This window comes from Planococcus citri, chromosome 5, assembly GCF_950023065.1.
Source record: "Planococcus citri chromosome 5, ihPlaCitr1.1, whole genome shotgun sequence".
Classification (NCBI taxonomy): domain Eukaryota; kingdom Metazoa; phylum Arthropoda; class Insecta; order Hemiptera; family Pseudococcidae; genus Planococcus; species Planococcus citri.
This window is the reverse complement of record NC_088681.1, coordinates 39,523,885-39,540,983: the sequence shown is the minus strand read 5'-3', so window position 1 is coordinate 39,540,983 and position 17,099 is coordinate 39,523,885. Positions and strand designations below refer to the sequence as shown.

The 17,099-nt window shown below is 33.8% G+C and overlaps 1 protein-coding gene and 1 long non-coding RNA gene across 2 annotated transcripts in view; both read right to left on the bottom strand.

The window, feature by feature from the left end:
• LOC135847613 (uncharacterized) overlaps window positions 1–17,099 on the bottom strand; it is a 149,648-nt gene that overhangs the window by 127,632 nt on the left and 4,917 nt on the right. The window lies entirely within an intron of this gene.
• LOC135847482 (uncharacterized) lies at window positions 7,154–9,355 on the bottom strand. Its single transcript, XM_065367025.1, has 4 exons — window positions 8,437–9,355; window positions 7,794–7,896; window positions 7,602–7,706; window positions 7,154–7,368 (listed from the first exon to the last, which is right to left on the bottom strand). The coding sequence occupies exons 1-4, from the start codon at window positions 9,231–9,233 to the stop codon at window positions 7,156–7,158; spliced, it is 1,218 nt and encodes a 405-aa protein (XP_065223097.1). The 5' UTR covers window positions 9,234–9,355; the 3' UTR covers window positions 7,154–7,155.

Below are 17,099 nucleotides of genomic sequence, written 5' to 3'. Positions count from 1 at the left end.
AAGGAATTTTTCATCTGAACCCTACATACAAAATGCAAGTTAGTAGGTAAGTATGTGTGATTGTGTGTATTGAATATCATATCAGTTGTGATTAGGTCTAATAACGAACGATGTACCTACCGATGTAATCATCCCATAAAGTATAACTGTGATATCGACGAAAGCACTTGGGTAGTAGTAACTCACGTATAATTTCCATAAATCCAATGCCTCAGCAATACATCTGTAGATTATAATACAAAAAATGTAAGATATACTTTTTTCCGAATTGATAACGACGTGATGTATGTACTTATCTATTGGACGTCAATTTCACTAGCTTTTGAGAGCCTTTGAAGAGGTAAGGGGTGAAACGACTATTTGAAAATTTTGTACAAAATTAAATTTTGACTCTTCATCCAGAATAAATTTTGATTCAGGGAAAATCTTGTTTTTGAATTGAGAGAAAAAGTTGGCATGAAATAATTTATGCACAGATTCGTTTTATTATAGAAAAAAATAACGAAACTGTTGGAAAATTGTGGTAAAAACAGCTTTCTAAATTTTTTCAAATATACAAAAATTTACTAAAAACCTAAAAATGAACTTTAGCTCCTAAAATTTCTGTTACTTGGGTTTTAGAGCTATGCTATTTTGATCTAACATGGTTAGTTATATGATTTTTTTGAATTAGGAAACAGAGGTGCAGAACCTTTAATTTTAGCTTACCTGATAAGCGCATGAGGTAGGCTATATGTAATCAAATTATTAAAATGATTTTACCCGTTTATAAATTTCTGGTATTTAATAATTGACAAAAATTTCTGATGCATTCTGCCTTCAGTGTCGTTAATTTGTGAATTAGTTCTGCGCATATCATCGATATTCGCATCCTCTTCGTTGGCTGCCTCAATAAATTGATCCACTTTTCTGCCCATGATTTCCATATGAATTTCAAGTTCGCCTACCATGAGTCCGTATAATGTAAACGATAAAATGTACGCAAACATGTACGTGGCAAGAGATATAGCTTGGTACAAATTTACAGCATGTACAGTCGTGCTAGTAGAAGTAGAAATATCCCAACAGAACCATTTGTTCGAATCTTTTTCGTTGCATGAATAACAGTAAGGTATCACCGTTGACTGTTTATTGCTGAAACTCTCAGCAAAAATATTGAAAATTAACGGAGGTAGGAGGTAGATCATGCAAGAGACGAATATGGCGGCAAATAAAATTACAAGCTTTTTCTTGATGATGACCTCTGCTCGATCAAGCCCTGCATCAACGTTTTCCTGATCTTTTTCCAATTTATCAAATAAAACGAGTAACTTTTCACGATATACGAACACTGTGGCGAACAAAAGTATACCATTTAATTGTGCCGTTATTGTCACGAAAATCAAGATTTTGTCAATGATTTCTGTAACATTAAAGAATCCGATAATACTGCCTAAAATGTTGATTGCTCCGAAGATCGTCACCGTTACCGAATACACTGCACGAAACGATTGATTTTGAAATAGTTCCAGCGAAAGTAGAAGCAGTTTCACGATCCAAATTTTAATACTTTTCGACATTGTAATAGGTGACAGGTGTACGTACGTAACTACGTACTTATAATGCAAACGGAACCTTAAATTTTTTCCGTGTCGCAATTATTGGGGAAAAAATTGTAGGTATGGTCTCTTAACTTACACAATAGGTACTTTCAATATGTAAATGAGTAGATACTCAGAATATCAGAGTATGTGGTTACAATATAACAAACAAAACCCAGTACGGAGTCAGTTTCAATTTATAGGTACCTCTACCTACCTATATAATTATAGCTCAGTCCAAAATTGTAATCAGGTGACGCGGTAGCGTTGCCCCGACCCTTCCACGGTTTCAAGCTCGTCATGAAACGCATTGGAAGCCGTGGGTGGCGGCAACGACCGCGGAGTAATAATAAATTCTGTAATTATTTCGCCCACGATATCGGCATTTATTCAAAAAATAGCGAGAATAGGTAGGTAATCTTTTTTAATTTTTAAAAACCTCTCCGAATATTTATAAAAACGATTTTTGTATGATGAAAATTCGCGAAGTTTAAAGTACTCTGTTTTTTGTCATTTTGGTGAAATTTGTTCTCCAAGTCTCACTCAAAGTTAGAAGGATTGACCTAACCAATTTCGATGAAATTTGGAATACATCTTTGATTTGTTACCCATTACTGACTATAAAGGCAATCAATTGTTGATTTTTTGAAAATTGATCCTGCATCCCCCCTTTGAGACCCAAAAATGCTCAAAATTGACCCAAAATATCAGAAATGCACTTCTCCATCACAAACTTGATATTCATGCAAAAATTGAGCTTTGTAGCCGTTACATCAAGCTTGAGCTGCGTTGAAACATGCTGGAAAAGTGAGGAGTATATTAATTGAAGGGTCTGATGGAAAAGGGGCCTCCTCGGCCGGAGGCTCTTTTTCCGCACTTAGGTGATTTGAGTTCCTTGAAGTCTTGGCTACCTTAGGTGTGAGTTTCCGTTCATGATCTTGTTCCTAGAGCAAGCTACATAATGTTTTATTCATATCTCTATTGAATAAAACATCTCAATCGGCGTACCGCCATACTGTAGGTACCTGTTACAGTTTCATAAACATTGATCTGGAGGCGAAAGGAAGCATCCTACAAAAATTTCAAGTGAACAAAGTCGTAGAGAATTAAATTTCCAATCGACGTAATGTCGTTAGTTTTTTCCTAAAATGCTTAGTTGTTGATTTATATCACGTAAAAGATGAATCTGAATAAAAATCAAAATCAGCTCAATGGAAAAAATTGATCTGGAGGTGAAAGGAAGCATCCTGCGAAAATTTCAATTTAACACGGTTGTAGAGAATTAAATTTCCAATCGACATAATGTTGTTAGTTTTTTTTTCTACATAAAATGCTTAGTTTTCAATTTAATCGCATTAAAAGATGAAATTAATGGAAATCAAAATCAACTTATGAAAGAAGGGCCTCCTACGTGAGTTTTTAAATCTCATTTTTTTCGAAGAAGTGGATAAGTTGTTTGGTAGGTGATGGTCAATACTTATTGCTGACACTTTAAATTTAAAGAAAACACCTACCTCAAATCAATACGTTGAGTAGTTTTTAATTGGCAACAAAAGTAAAACTTTAAACGCGTTTTTCTCAAAACTATGTTTTTCCGAGGGAGCCCTTCTTCCATCAGGCCCTTCAATTGAAAGTATGACCAAACAAAAGTTGATATGGGTGTATGAATATCAAAAGGCACTTCTACAATGTTCAAACCATACTAGAACCAAGTTTCAGCTTGATTGGTGTCTCATTCAAATCTGTATTTTCGCGATTCGAGTTATTACAATGTTGTTCGACATTGTGACAGAAAATTAACTGAAATTCTCTTTCTTAGAATGGGTTCTTTTGTGCGATTGTTTCATAAATAATTCGAAGAAAAAAATAAAGATAATTATCAAGTCAGTTTAATGTATGTACAATTGTACATACTTAATTATTACTTCTTTTAGAACGATATTTTATGACTTTTGGTAAAATCAACCTTTATTGTTTGCTCAACGAACAAAGACGAGCATTCTTCATTGGACGAACATTAAATACATTACATTTACAACCAAATATATATTTCTCAACAGACGAGCGTAACAGTTTAAATTCAGTTCGACGACTCCTGCGAGTTTCATCACATTTGACGTTTGATGAAATGTTAGCACTTGATGATAGGTTTTGCAAAAAAGTTTCCCCCTGTAGTACCATCGAATTCTTGACATTATGTTCAGAAAATCTTCATTCTATATACGTTTAATCAATTTAATTGTGTTAATTTTGGTATCAGTTACCTATGTACCTAGATTTGTACCGATTTAGTTTTATAATATTTATGGAATTTGTGTCAGGTATTTTTATGAAACGAACCAAATATGATATGTTTTGCGAATAGTAAGCAACAATGAAGGCCATGAGTAACTTGATGACGACTAATCCGAAGGCTCTGATCGCCAGTAATCTTTGATTGGACATCTGATGGCAAAAATACATTCACGTTTTGAAAATATAAAAGCAAATGAGGTGATAAAGATAATGAACTACGCAATAATAAAATTTTCACGTACCCAAGCAATAATACCGAAAAATAATAACGTTGTATCGAAGAAAGCGGTCGCGTAGTAATAACTCACGTACAATTTCCACATGTCCAATGCCTCAGCGACACACCTACAAAATATGTAGGTAGGTACTCAAAGAATATTAATTTAAGTTTACTGACAACGAGTATCTGCGTTTTTCAAAACGTTTCAAGCTACATAAATGTACTAATAGTGCAATAAACTAAATCACACAACAACGTGAGCTTTCATCTTGATTCACCTGCCCTGTCCATGCTCAGACCCACCCCCATCATTTTTGAAAATTGTGGCAGAAATTACATTATGATGGTTATTATACTAGACCATTGGCGAGAGAATTCAATAGAAATCAAAAGGCTCATATCATCTTCAGACAGGTTTGAAACTTGAATTGATTCCGTTTATAAGATTTTAAGGAGAATAAAATGGGATATTTAAAATTAATAAACGTTTTTGTTTCCAACTTCCCATCAATAATTTGTTCAAATCACATCTGGGCCAATTGGCTGGAAAGTCAGTAGGGAGAGGGGCGTCTAAGGTAAAAAGTTGAAATCTAGTGAAAAAATTAGGAAAATTTCAGTCCAAACTAAGTCCAAACCCTCCTCCACCACGACACATCACTTCGTCATGCCTTAGTCATGCCTCTGTCTTCGATGGATTCTATTTTACAGTAATACCTACAATCTACATAATTTAAAAACGTAGGTATGTTTCCCATTTTTGGTGTATTTAAAATCACTTCTTAAATTGCTTTGCCTTTCCTTTTCAATTGATGCTTCAACTTCAATTTTTTTTTCATTTTTTTGTTGTTTTTTAAAAAAAATTTCGAGTTTCCTGAATGATTTCTATTGGTTGGTCTGGTCTGTTTTAAATTAAATTTTTGGCGAGCTCTTTAAAATATTAATATAATATTACGTAGCTAGGTACTTTGTAAGATTCACAAAATAAAATTTCAAACGTTCCTTTTTAAAATGTTTTTTAAGATGATCGCTTCCTTTTTTATATTATACTTTTTCTAAGTGACGAGGAGGTGGTTGAATGAATTGTTTTTTTTTCACGAGGGTAAATTTCAATTTTTCCAATTTTTTGTTTTTTCAACAGCTTTAAAAAAATGTTCTCATTTTTCTAGTTAGGTACCTATCAATTTCGTTTACTTATTTGTATTTTAGTTGTTTTTTGGTCGAAAATTATTCATAACAAGTCTACCTGTATATAGGTATCTAATGCCCTTTTTAAACCATCTTCGTTACTTCCATATTCTCTTTTCGTATTTGTTATTTTAAAACATTCAACTATGAGGTGCTCTATTCGCTATGTTCTTTTAGGATTTACCCGTATAAGAATTTCTGATATTTGATAATATGCAAAAAATGTTGATAAAGTCTCTCTTCAACATCCTTGATTTGTGAATCAGTGCCATGCATGTGATCCCGGTTCGATTCAGCTTCCTTGGCCGCTTCATTAAATTGGTCCACTTTTTTACTAACGATCTTCATATGCATTTCGAGCTCGCCTACCATGAGTCCGTACCAAGTAAACGACAAAATATAAGCAAACATATGCAAGCTAAGAGATGTTGCTTGATATACATTTGAAGCATGTGTTTCCAAAACGCACTAAGTCCAAAAAAATATTGATAAGAAATTCATGGTACATAGTACAATTTGGAAATGTAGAAATGGCCCAAATTGGCTGATTTTTTGATATGTTGTAGCCAAGACCTCTGGGCACAACATATCAAAAAATCAGCCATTTTGGGTCGCAACTTTATGCTAGATGGCCTTGCAACCGCAGAATCGTTGAAAATGGACTTAGTGCGTTTTGGAAACACATGCTTCATTTACAGCTTGTACAATCATTCTGGTAGAAGTACCAACATCCCAACAAAAATTTGTGTTGGAATCTTTACTGCCGCACGAATACCAAAAAGGTATCAGTAGAGAGTATTTATCGTTGAAATTCTCCTCAAAGAAATTGATAATTAATGGAGGAACGATAAAGAGTGCGCCCGATGAAACTATAATGACGAATAACCCAACCATTTTTTTCTCGATGAGAACCTCGGCTCTATTTAGCTTTACGTCGACATTATCTTGTTCTTTTTCCAGTTTATCGAATAATACGAGTAATTTTTCGTGATATACGAACACAGCGAGAAATAAAAGTATACCATTTAGTTGAGCAGATACTCCAACGATGGCTATGATTTTTCCGGTGATCTCGATGACGTGAAAGAATCCGACGATACTTCCCAAAAGGCTGGCCACACCACAAACCATTATTGTCACCGTGTAAATCATGAGATATGAACGGATTCGAAATATTTCCAACGAAAGTAAAAGCAAATTCACGATCCAGGTTACAAAATTGTTCGACATCGTGATGGAAAATGAATTAAGAATTTCAAATTTTCACGAATATCGTGGTTATATTTCGAGAAAAAATGCGCCCGTAGTTTAAATTTGAGAGAGGTATAACGACGAGTGCTAATTTTAATCGTGGAGAAATATGCTTAAATCAAACAAAAGTAGCTGACTTATTATCGTGTCAATTCGATGTACGAGCAGGTATGGAAATTGTTTGAAGTAGTTTCTACTCCGTATGATTTTGATTAATTCATGCTCCTTAATCAATTAAGTAAAGATGTCTGGGTATACTTATATTTACTTACGTAGAACTGACGTAGATATGCGTCCACATTTACCTAAATATTTAATTCTGAAAAAAGCCGAATAATTTTTTATGGCTTGGTTAATGGTGTGCTGAGGCCGATATAAGGTTATCAATAAAAAAATATATCCTACCTTTTTTTTTCAGGATACTTACTTGGAAGTATGTGGAATTGAAAAATTAAGTGGAGAAAAATCTGAACAAAAAGAAGCATATATAGGTATTTTAAGCAATTTGTTATCGATCACCTGTTGGGTTGTCCCATAAATACCTACCTTGAAAACTTGAGAAAAGTATTCATGAAAAATTAATGAAACTTGAGCGAAATTACTCTTGAAATTAATTGTGAGATTTTATTTCGCGAACATTAAATACATTAAATTTACGACAGTATACACATTTTTCATTAGACGAGTGAAGCAGCTCAAATTCAGTTCGACGACTCCTGCCAGTTTCATTACGTTTGGAACCTGATGAAAAGTCAGCATTTGATGATAAGTTTTGCAAAATTTTACTCTCCTGTTGTACCATCGAATTTTCGCCATTATGTCCAGAAAATCTTCATTCTACATTTAATCATTTCAAAAATACATATATTACGACTTTTACCATAAATAAATAAATTAATTAGGTACCTAATAAATAAATATATCCGTGTTTCGAAAAATGGACTCTGGATCTGCTCTCTTTCAAGTAGAATTAAGTGATGCAGTCAAAGAGATATGTCGAATTTCGGATTTTCGTGAATGAAATTCTACATTTAAAATAAGTAAACTGATGATGAAATAATTGAACGAACCAAATATGAAATGCTTTGCGAATAATAAGCAATGGTGAAAGCCATTAGTACTCTGCCTACGATTAATCCCATGCCTCTAATTGCAAGGAATTTTTCATCTGAACCCTACATACAAAATGCAAGTAAGTAAGTATGTGTGTATTGAATATCATATCAGTTGTGATTAGGTGTAATAACGAACGATGTACCTACCAATGTAATTATCCCATAAAGTATAGCTGTGATATCGACGAAGGCACTTGCGTAATAGTAACTCACGTATAATTTCCACAAATCTAATGCTTCAGCAACACATCTATGGATTAGAATACAAAAAATGTGATTGTACTTATTTTCGGATTGATAACGTGAGGTACTTGGTGTCAATTTCACCGCCTTTTGAAGCTTTTGAAGGGACAAATTTTTAAAAATCAAAATGACTCGAGAATTACCTTGAAAATGACTGTTTTTGCGTACCTATTTCAAAAGCGAGATAAAATCTCCAATAAAGTGAAAAAAACCGATTGAAAATGGCTTTTTACTCCTAAATAGGCATAATGCGACCAAAAACCGATTGAAAATGGCTTTTTACTCCTAAATAGGCATAATGCGACCTATAACCATCAAAAAATTAAAAAATTCTGAACCCTGGTCGCAAAGTGCTGGGTGAAGTCTGAGACCCCAAATTTTGACTACAGTCTTTTGAGATCCCCCACAACTTTTTAGCACCCCCCTCACCAAATTTCCAAAAAAAAGTCAAAGACGGCACACCCTTGTGCAGAACCTTATTGTTGCTAACCTGAATAAGTGCATGAGGTGAGCTATATATGTAATCAAATCATTAAAATGAGTTTACCCGTTTAAAAATTTCTGGTATTTAATAATTAGCAAAAATTGCTGATGCAATCTGTCTTCAGTGTCGTCAATTTGTGAATTAGTTTTGAGCATATCATCGATATTCGCATCCGTTTCGTTGGCTACCTCATTAAATTGATCCACTTTTCTGCCTACGATTTCCATATGAATTTCAAGTTCGCCAACCATGAGTCCATATAACGTGAACGATAAAATATACGCGAACATGTACGTGGCAAGAGATATAGCTTGGTACAAATTTACAGCATGTACAGTCGTGCTAGTAGAAGTAGAAATATCCCAACAGAACCTTTTGTTCGAATTTTTTTCGTTGCATGAATAACAATAAGGTATCACCGATGACTGCTTATTGCTGAAACTCTCGGCAAAAAGATTGAAAATTAACGGAGGTAGGAGGTAGATCATGAAAGCCAGAAAAATGGCGGCAAATAAAATTACAAGCTTTTTCTTGATGATGACCTCTGCTCGATCAAGCCCTGCATCAACGTTTTCCTGTTCTTTTTCCAATTTATCAAATAATACGAGTAACTTTTCACGATATACGAACACTGTGGCGAACAAAAGTATACCATTTAATTGAGCCGTTATTGCCACGAAGGCTAAGATTTTGTCACTGATTTCCGTAACATTATAGAATCCGATAATACTACCTAAAACGTTAATTGCACAGAAGATCGTCACTATTACCGAATACACTGCACGAAACGATTGGTTTTGAAATATTTCCAGCGAATGTAGAAGCAGTTTCGCGATCCAAATTTGAATACTTTTCGACATTACAGGTTAGTAAGAATGCCAACGGAACCGTAAATTTGTTAGGTGTTGCAATTATTTAGGAAAAAATTGTAGGTATGGTTTGATTTCGAATAATTAGGTATTGTTATTTACGTGGGTTTTCAATAAATGAGCAGGTACTCAGAATACCAGAGTACGTGGTATAATAAAAACAAACAAAACCAAGTATGGAGTCAGTATCATTTTATAAGGTACCTCTACCTACCTACGAGTATATGATTATAATTATAGCTCAGTCCAAAATTGTAATTAACAATTTGTCTAGCGTACCTAATCGTATTTAATTGACAAGAAAACAAATGATATTTCTAAATAAAGCTGCATTACTATGATCGATTTGACGTGTGCAGCTAAAAATTTCTGAAACGAATGCAATGGTTTTATTCTGAAATGAACGGAAATGACACTTTTCAATTGTCATTGTCACACATTTATGTATTTTTTGTCCATACCTACCTCTGGTACCTATTAAAGTGTCTGTAAAAAAATTATAAGTGATAATAAATGCTGAGAAAGGCTTGAAAAAATAAAAGACTTGTAAAGAAATGGACAGCTAGTGGAAATTTGTTTTTTTTTTGTTTTTTTGAAAGGAGATAATTTTATCGTTGGTAAAATTTTATTGGAACCGATATTATTGTACTAGTGTTAAATACATTAAATTTACAACCGTATATATGTTCCTCAATAGACGAGCGAAGCAGTTCAAATTTAATTCGACAACTCCCGCAAGTTTCATCACTTTTGGCATCTGATGGAACGTTAGCATTTGATGATAGGTTTTGCAAAATTTTGTTCTCCTGTTGTACCATCGTATTTTCGCCATTATATTCAGGAAATCTTCATTCTGCATTTCCATGAATTTGATGAAATTAATGATTTTGATCAGAATTATTTTTAAAATGTGACTGGCTCATATTACATATTAGGTACATATTACCATACTAACCAGATGTGAAATGTTTTGCGAATAATAAGCAATGGTGTAAGCTATGAGTACTTTGGCCATGATTAATCCCAAAGATCTAATTACGAATAATTTCTCATTTGAGACCTGGCAGTGAAATTCATTAGTTTGTGAGGATATTATAACGAATAAAATATCTGATTATGATAATAATGCACTCGCAATTTGCATACCACAATTATTGTATTGAAAACCATGGCAGTCAGATCAAAGAAGGCACTTGCGTAGTAGTAACTCACATATAATTTCCACGAATCCAATGCATCTGCCACACATCTGCAAAATATTCAAAAAAAATAATAGGTACATTCCTTCGTAGGCAATTCTTCAAAAACGTTCATGATCTGACAATTCAATACCTAATTGCTGATTAGATATGGTCATTAGTTAGATCCAATCAGGTCTCCCCTGTTGGTTCTGATTAGGACTGAACAGATCTAATACGGTCATCTGACCAGATCTGATTATCTGGTCAGGTTTGATCAGGTCAAATTGAATCAAGGAAATATTCGGATCTGATCAAACCCGATCAATTCTGATCATTTTCCGTTAGGAATACAGTGATGCAGCTAACACAAATATTCTCACTTTTGACTGAAAATATTTTCAAAGAGGTCTCACTTTTTTATCTAAGGGATGCGAAACATGTCTCAAAGCAAGTACGCCCAACAAAGTTTCGGTCGAGTTTCGTTGTTAGCCTGTTAGGACTTAGGAGTAAATATTAATTGGAATGTTTTGTTGGGTAAATTGAAATGTACTGGTTTTTTGGGATTTTTTCTACTGTACTTTTGAACACGTCTTGTAATTTTTTTGGTTATTTTTTCAAACTTCGGAAAAATATTTTTCTAGAATCACCTGAAATGAATAGAAATTTTGATTTTTTTTTCAGATTATAAATTCCGAAACTGTTAATTATTGACTAATTAAAAATGACATTTCAAAACATTCAGAAATCATAAAACGAAACCTCAAATTCAAATTTCAAATATTCAGAACTAATTCTTTCAGATGAAACTGTTGAAAAGCAGGACGTTTTCAATAATTACCTGGTTCAACGCTTCCACTTTTCGAGATTTTTTTGTGAGAATGAGGAGAGAGAGGAGTAATATTCAAAGAAAAAAGCTCATCTACATATTTGGAATTTTCAAAAACGACTGTCCCAGTGTTCTGATCATCCCTCTCACTCCTCTACTCGGGAAAACCACTTGAACCGTTACCTACTGCTCTTCTGATCAAAAGTGAGCCTTGGTAAATGTAGTTTCTCGAGCCCTAAAAACATTGTCTGTTTACCCTTGGTCTTCCTGCACAAAATCAATTGTTTATCCCCTCCTGCCAGCCTGCCTCCTTCCTCAAATAGTACCCAGAGAAAAAATGTTAATTTGAACAGGCAGAAATGGATTTTGGAAAATTGTGCTTAAATTGAGAAATAGATCACGAAAATGGTCACTTTGGTAAAAATCAAAATTATCGGATATTCCATTTGTTCACGTGCAGAATTTTTTTACCTGTATAAGAATTTCTGGTATTCGATTATATTCAAAAATTGACGATACATTTTCTCTTCAACATCTACGTCTTGTGAATCATCGATTTTCGCTACTGTCTCATTGGCTACTTCGTTAAATTGATCCACTTTCTTACCAATGATCTCCATATGCATTTCGAGTTCTCCAGCCATAAGCCCGAACAAAGTAAACGATAAAATATAAGCCAACGTATGAATACCAAGAGACGTAGCTTGATATAAATTCACCGCTTGTACAACCGTTCTAGTAGAAGAGGAAATATCCCAACAGAATCTCCGGTTGAAATCTCTATTACCACCGCAAGAAAACCAAAAAGGCATTAGTACAGACTGTTTATCGTTGAAACTCTCCTCGAAATTATTTACAATTAACGGAGGTAAAGTGAAGAATGCACCGCATGAAAACATAGAGATTACCAACTCGACGATTTTTTTCTTGATCAGTATCTCTGTTCTATTAAGCCTGACGTCGACATTTGCTTGCTCTTTTTCCAATTTATCGAATAATTCGAGTAATTTTTCATGATACACGAGCACAGCGACGAATAAAAGTATACCGTTCAGTTGGGCAGTTATTGCAACGAGAGCGACGGTTTTTTTGGTGATCTCGATAACGTAAAAGAATCCGACGATACTGCCCAAAAGGCTAATCACACCGCAGGCCATTACCATTATTGTGTATACCACGAGGATAGATCGATTTCGAAATATTTCCAGTGATAGTAAAAGTAGTCTCGCGATCCAGGTTACGAAATTGTTCGACATTTTGATACGAAATGAATGAGAAATTTCGATTTTCAAATCAATGTTAAGGTTACCTATTTCCAGGAAAATTGTGTACTTTGAAGCTTATAAGAGCAATAATAGTTGGTAGGTACCTACTAATAATTAATACTTGAGTTGAAAAAATGTGCCTATATCGAGGGTAAGTAATTATCATGTCAGTTATATTCGACGAGACGATGAAATTTTTTTGAAGTAGTTTAACCACAGACATGTATTTATCAATTTGATTTATTCATGCGAGTTAATTAAAAAAATGTAGTACGTATTTTCACGGAATTGACGTAGGTAGGTAGGTGCTCAAATGCTCCATTTCTGGTAATATATTCATACATATTTCATTTTGAATGAGTCTAATCATTTTTTTTTTTTTTAATGACATGGTATGCTGATGTGTGTATTTAAGAAATACCTACGTATTTAAAAACTTACTTTTTTTGAACTTTCAATTTGATTTTTCTATTTTTATTATAATAAGGATGTAAGTTATTGACTACTGACAAGGATACCGCTTTAGGTGTCACACTCCGATTTGAACGGGACCGCGATTTTTGGAAAGAGCATAGTCTAAAACCCCCAAAACCAAATTTTCAGCTGCCCAAGTTCATTTTTCGATTTTTGGCGAATTTTTTGAAAATTCAAAATTGACTGTATTTGGCGAATTATGCTTTTTCTGAGAAGGGGGAGATAGATGCGAATTACTTCGTAATCATTTCAGATAATAATTACTCCTTAGGCGGGGAATAATTACGCGATGCCTAGCTAGCTCAGAAGGGCTGATTTTTCCTAACTGCACTATACACATTTAATCACTGGATACATAATAAATAAAACTCTTTTTACTTATTACGTATATTTACACTATTTACAAGCATCATTAGCATATATGTACCATGCAGCACATCTCTCAAAGTGGTATGGAAATGAATGAATTCAGACAAGTAAATGATCAAACTATACGCAGATATAGCAAGATCAGCAAAATTAAGTACATGTGATGAAAGATTGTTGATATAATAATCTAAAAGCTAACATAAATTATGACACCATGGTCAAATAACAATTATTAGCACTTAAGTAATAAAAGTAAATGTGTCTCACCATTTATAGGACACTGTACGCTTTTTCCTTTCTCTTTTGGGTGCCTCCCTAATGCTAAAAACGTCAACAGGACTTAACTAAAAGAAGTACATGTAACACTGCATAAATCGCCGATGTCCGAATACATCTCAAAGTACCAAAAAGATCCTATTTTATTGATCTTCGAATCAATAAAATATTAAAATGATTTCCATTTACCTGAAATTACATCAACACAACAAACCAAGTGAAGATTTGCCGCCAAAATAGATCGTTATATGTGAGGGCGCATACGGAAAGGGACCTAACGACCAAAAAAAAAAAGTTCTCTGAAATTGTTTTTTTTTTTTTTTTGGTCGTTAGGTCCCTTTCCGTATGTGCCCTCACATATAGGCAGAGATCTTCTTCTTCTATACCACGTGATACTTTTGGCAGAATTGCCAAGTACACTTATAGATCGTAAATTAAATGATTTACAATTCTTTTTTCTATTTAAATTAATAAATGTCATCGAAGTACAGAGCCGCAAACCCTTTCTTACTCTTACCTACCTAATATACTTATATATGTGATCGTTGCACATTCCGCGATCCTCCGGTCATTGAACTCAAACCTTTTCTCAACTTACAAAGGGTTCAGTTCAATCATCAATGACCCGATGGCGGGTACGTAATGTACAAACGAAATGTCTTTCTATATTTTATAGCTACACACGTTACCGAATATTTTCAATATAGGGAGTACTTATAAGAAGCACTACCTAAAGCAATGGGGACAATCTGCCCTATGACAAGGTATGTATTTTTTTTTTTTTTTTTTTAAGCATAAATCGCCAAAAACAGTCAATTTTGAATTTTCAAAAATTCGCCAAAAATCGAAAAATGAACTTGGGCAGCTGAAAATTTGGTTTTGGGGGTTTTAGACTATGCTCTATTCAAAAATCGCGGTCCCGTTCAAATCGGAGTGTGACACCTCAAGAGGTTCCCTTGTGAGCTGAAAACGGGAAGCTGTATCGTGTTTCAAAGTAAAATTAAGGGGAAAATAGGAAAAGTTTAATAGATCACGAGTATTATTCCTTTCAAAAAATGATTGTTTGAAGTAATTTCTACTCCGTATGATTTTGATTACTCGTGCTCCCTAATCAATTAAAAAAGTCAAGGTACATATTTACTTACGTAGATCTGACGTAGATATGCGTTCACGATTTCGATAATTCGTATTTACCTAGATATTTAATTCTGAAAAAAGCTTTACAATTTTTATTACTTCGTTAATGGTGTGCAGAAGCTGATACATATATGTATCAATAAAAAAATATATCTATCGAACCTTTTTTTTTAGGATTCTTTCGATCCCCTGTTGGGTTGTCCCATAAATACTTACCTCGAAAACTTGAGAAAAGTATGCATAAAAAATTAGTGATACTCGAACGAAATTACTCTAGAAATTAATTGTGAGATTTTATTTCGCGAACATTAAATACATTAAATTTACGACGGTATACACATTTCTCATTATACGAGTGAAGCAGCTCAAATTCAATTCGATGACTCCTGCCAGTTTCATTACGTTTGGAACCTGATGAAAAGTCAGCATTTGATGATAAGTTTTGCAAAATTTTATTCTCCTGTTGTACCATCTAATTTTCGCCATTATGTCCAGAAAATCTTCATTCTACATTTAATCAATTTCAACAATATAATATTATTCCTGAATGTATTACTTTTCAAGAGGTGATAGCTCTATTTGCGTGTAAGTATCGACTTTTTTTTAAAAAAAGTTCCTATGTACTTACATATCCGTGTTTTCAAAAATGGACTCTGGATCTTCTCTCTTTCAAGTAGAAAGGGATACGGTATACAGTCAAACAGATATGTCGAATTTTTGGATTTTTATAAATGAAGTTCTACATTTAAAATACCGAAGTAAACTGATGATAAAATAAGTAAACGTACCATATGTGAAATTCTTTGCGAATAATAAGCAATAGTGAAAGCCATTAGTACTCTGGCCACGATTAATCCCATGCCTCTAATTGCAAGGGATTTTTCATCTGAAGCCTACATACAAAATGCAAGTACGTGTGTATTGAATATCATATCAATTATGATTAGGTCTAAATAATGAACGATGTACCTACCAATAATATAATTATCACATAAATTATAGCTGTGATATCGACGAAAGCACTTGCGTAGTAGTAACTCACGTATAATTTCCACAAACCTAATGCTTCAGCGACACAGCTATAGATTAGAATACAAACAATGTGAGTGTACTTATTTCCGGATTGATAACGTGAGGTGCTTGGTGTTAATTTCAAACTGGTTGTTTTTGAAATGAGAGAAAAGGTTGGAATGAAATAATTATCATTGCAGATTCATTTTTTATTTCAGAAAAAAGAATTATGAAACCGTTGAATAATTGTAATAAAAACAGCGTTCTAAAATTTTTCAAAAAATCTAAAAATGAACCTTAGCTCTTAAAATTGTTGTTACTTGGGTTTTAGAGCTATACTAGGTATCTATTGATCTAACGTGGTTGGTTATCTGATTAATTTTTATGAGAAAGGGAGGATGGAGATTCCATAAGTGCATGAGGAGGGCTATATATGTAATCAAACTATTAAAATGATTTTACCCGTTTAGAAATTTCTGGTATTTAATAATTAGCAAGAATTGCTGATGCAATCTGTCTTCAGTGTCGTCAATTTGTGAATTAGTTTTGAGCATATCATCGATATTCGCATCCGTTTCGTTGGCTACCTCATTAAATTGATCCATTTTTCTGCCTACGATTTCCATATGAATTTCAAGTTCGCCAACCATGAGTCCATATAACGTGAACGATAAAATATACGCAAAAATGTACGTGGCAAGAGATATAGCTTGATAGAAATTTACAGCATGTACAGTCCTGCTAGTAGAAGTAGAAATATCCCAACAGAACCATTTGTTCGAATCTTTTTCGTTGCATGAATAACAATAAGGTATCACCGATGACTGTTTATTGCTGAAACTCTCGGCAAAAATATTGAAAATTAACGGAGGTAGGAGGTAAATCGTGAAAGCCAGAAATATGGCGGCAAATAAAATTACAAGCTTTTTCTTGATGATAACCTCTGCTCGATTAAGCCCTGCATCAACATTTTCCTGTTCTTTTTCCAATTTATCAAATAATACGAGTAACTTTTCACGATATATGAACACTGTGGCGAACAAAAGTATACCGTTTAATTGAGACGTTATTGCCACGAAGGCTAACCCACGTAGAAAAAGTACACTGGTGTCTATTGGAAAATCAGCAGTGTTTCTTAGTAAGGAATTGCCACTAGTGATTTACTTCTCCTACTCAAAATTATGAATGATGAATTACTGCTGATTTCTCAGTAGAGTAGCACTACTGATCCACCTACGCAAATCAATGGTATTTCACTACTGTCTAGTATGTGTGTAGTAAATCACCAGTGGCAATTCCTTACTATGAAACACTACTC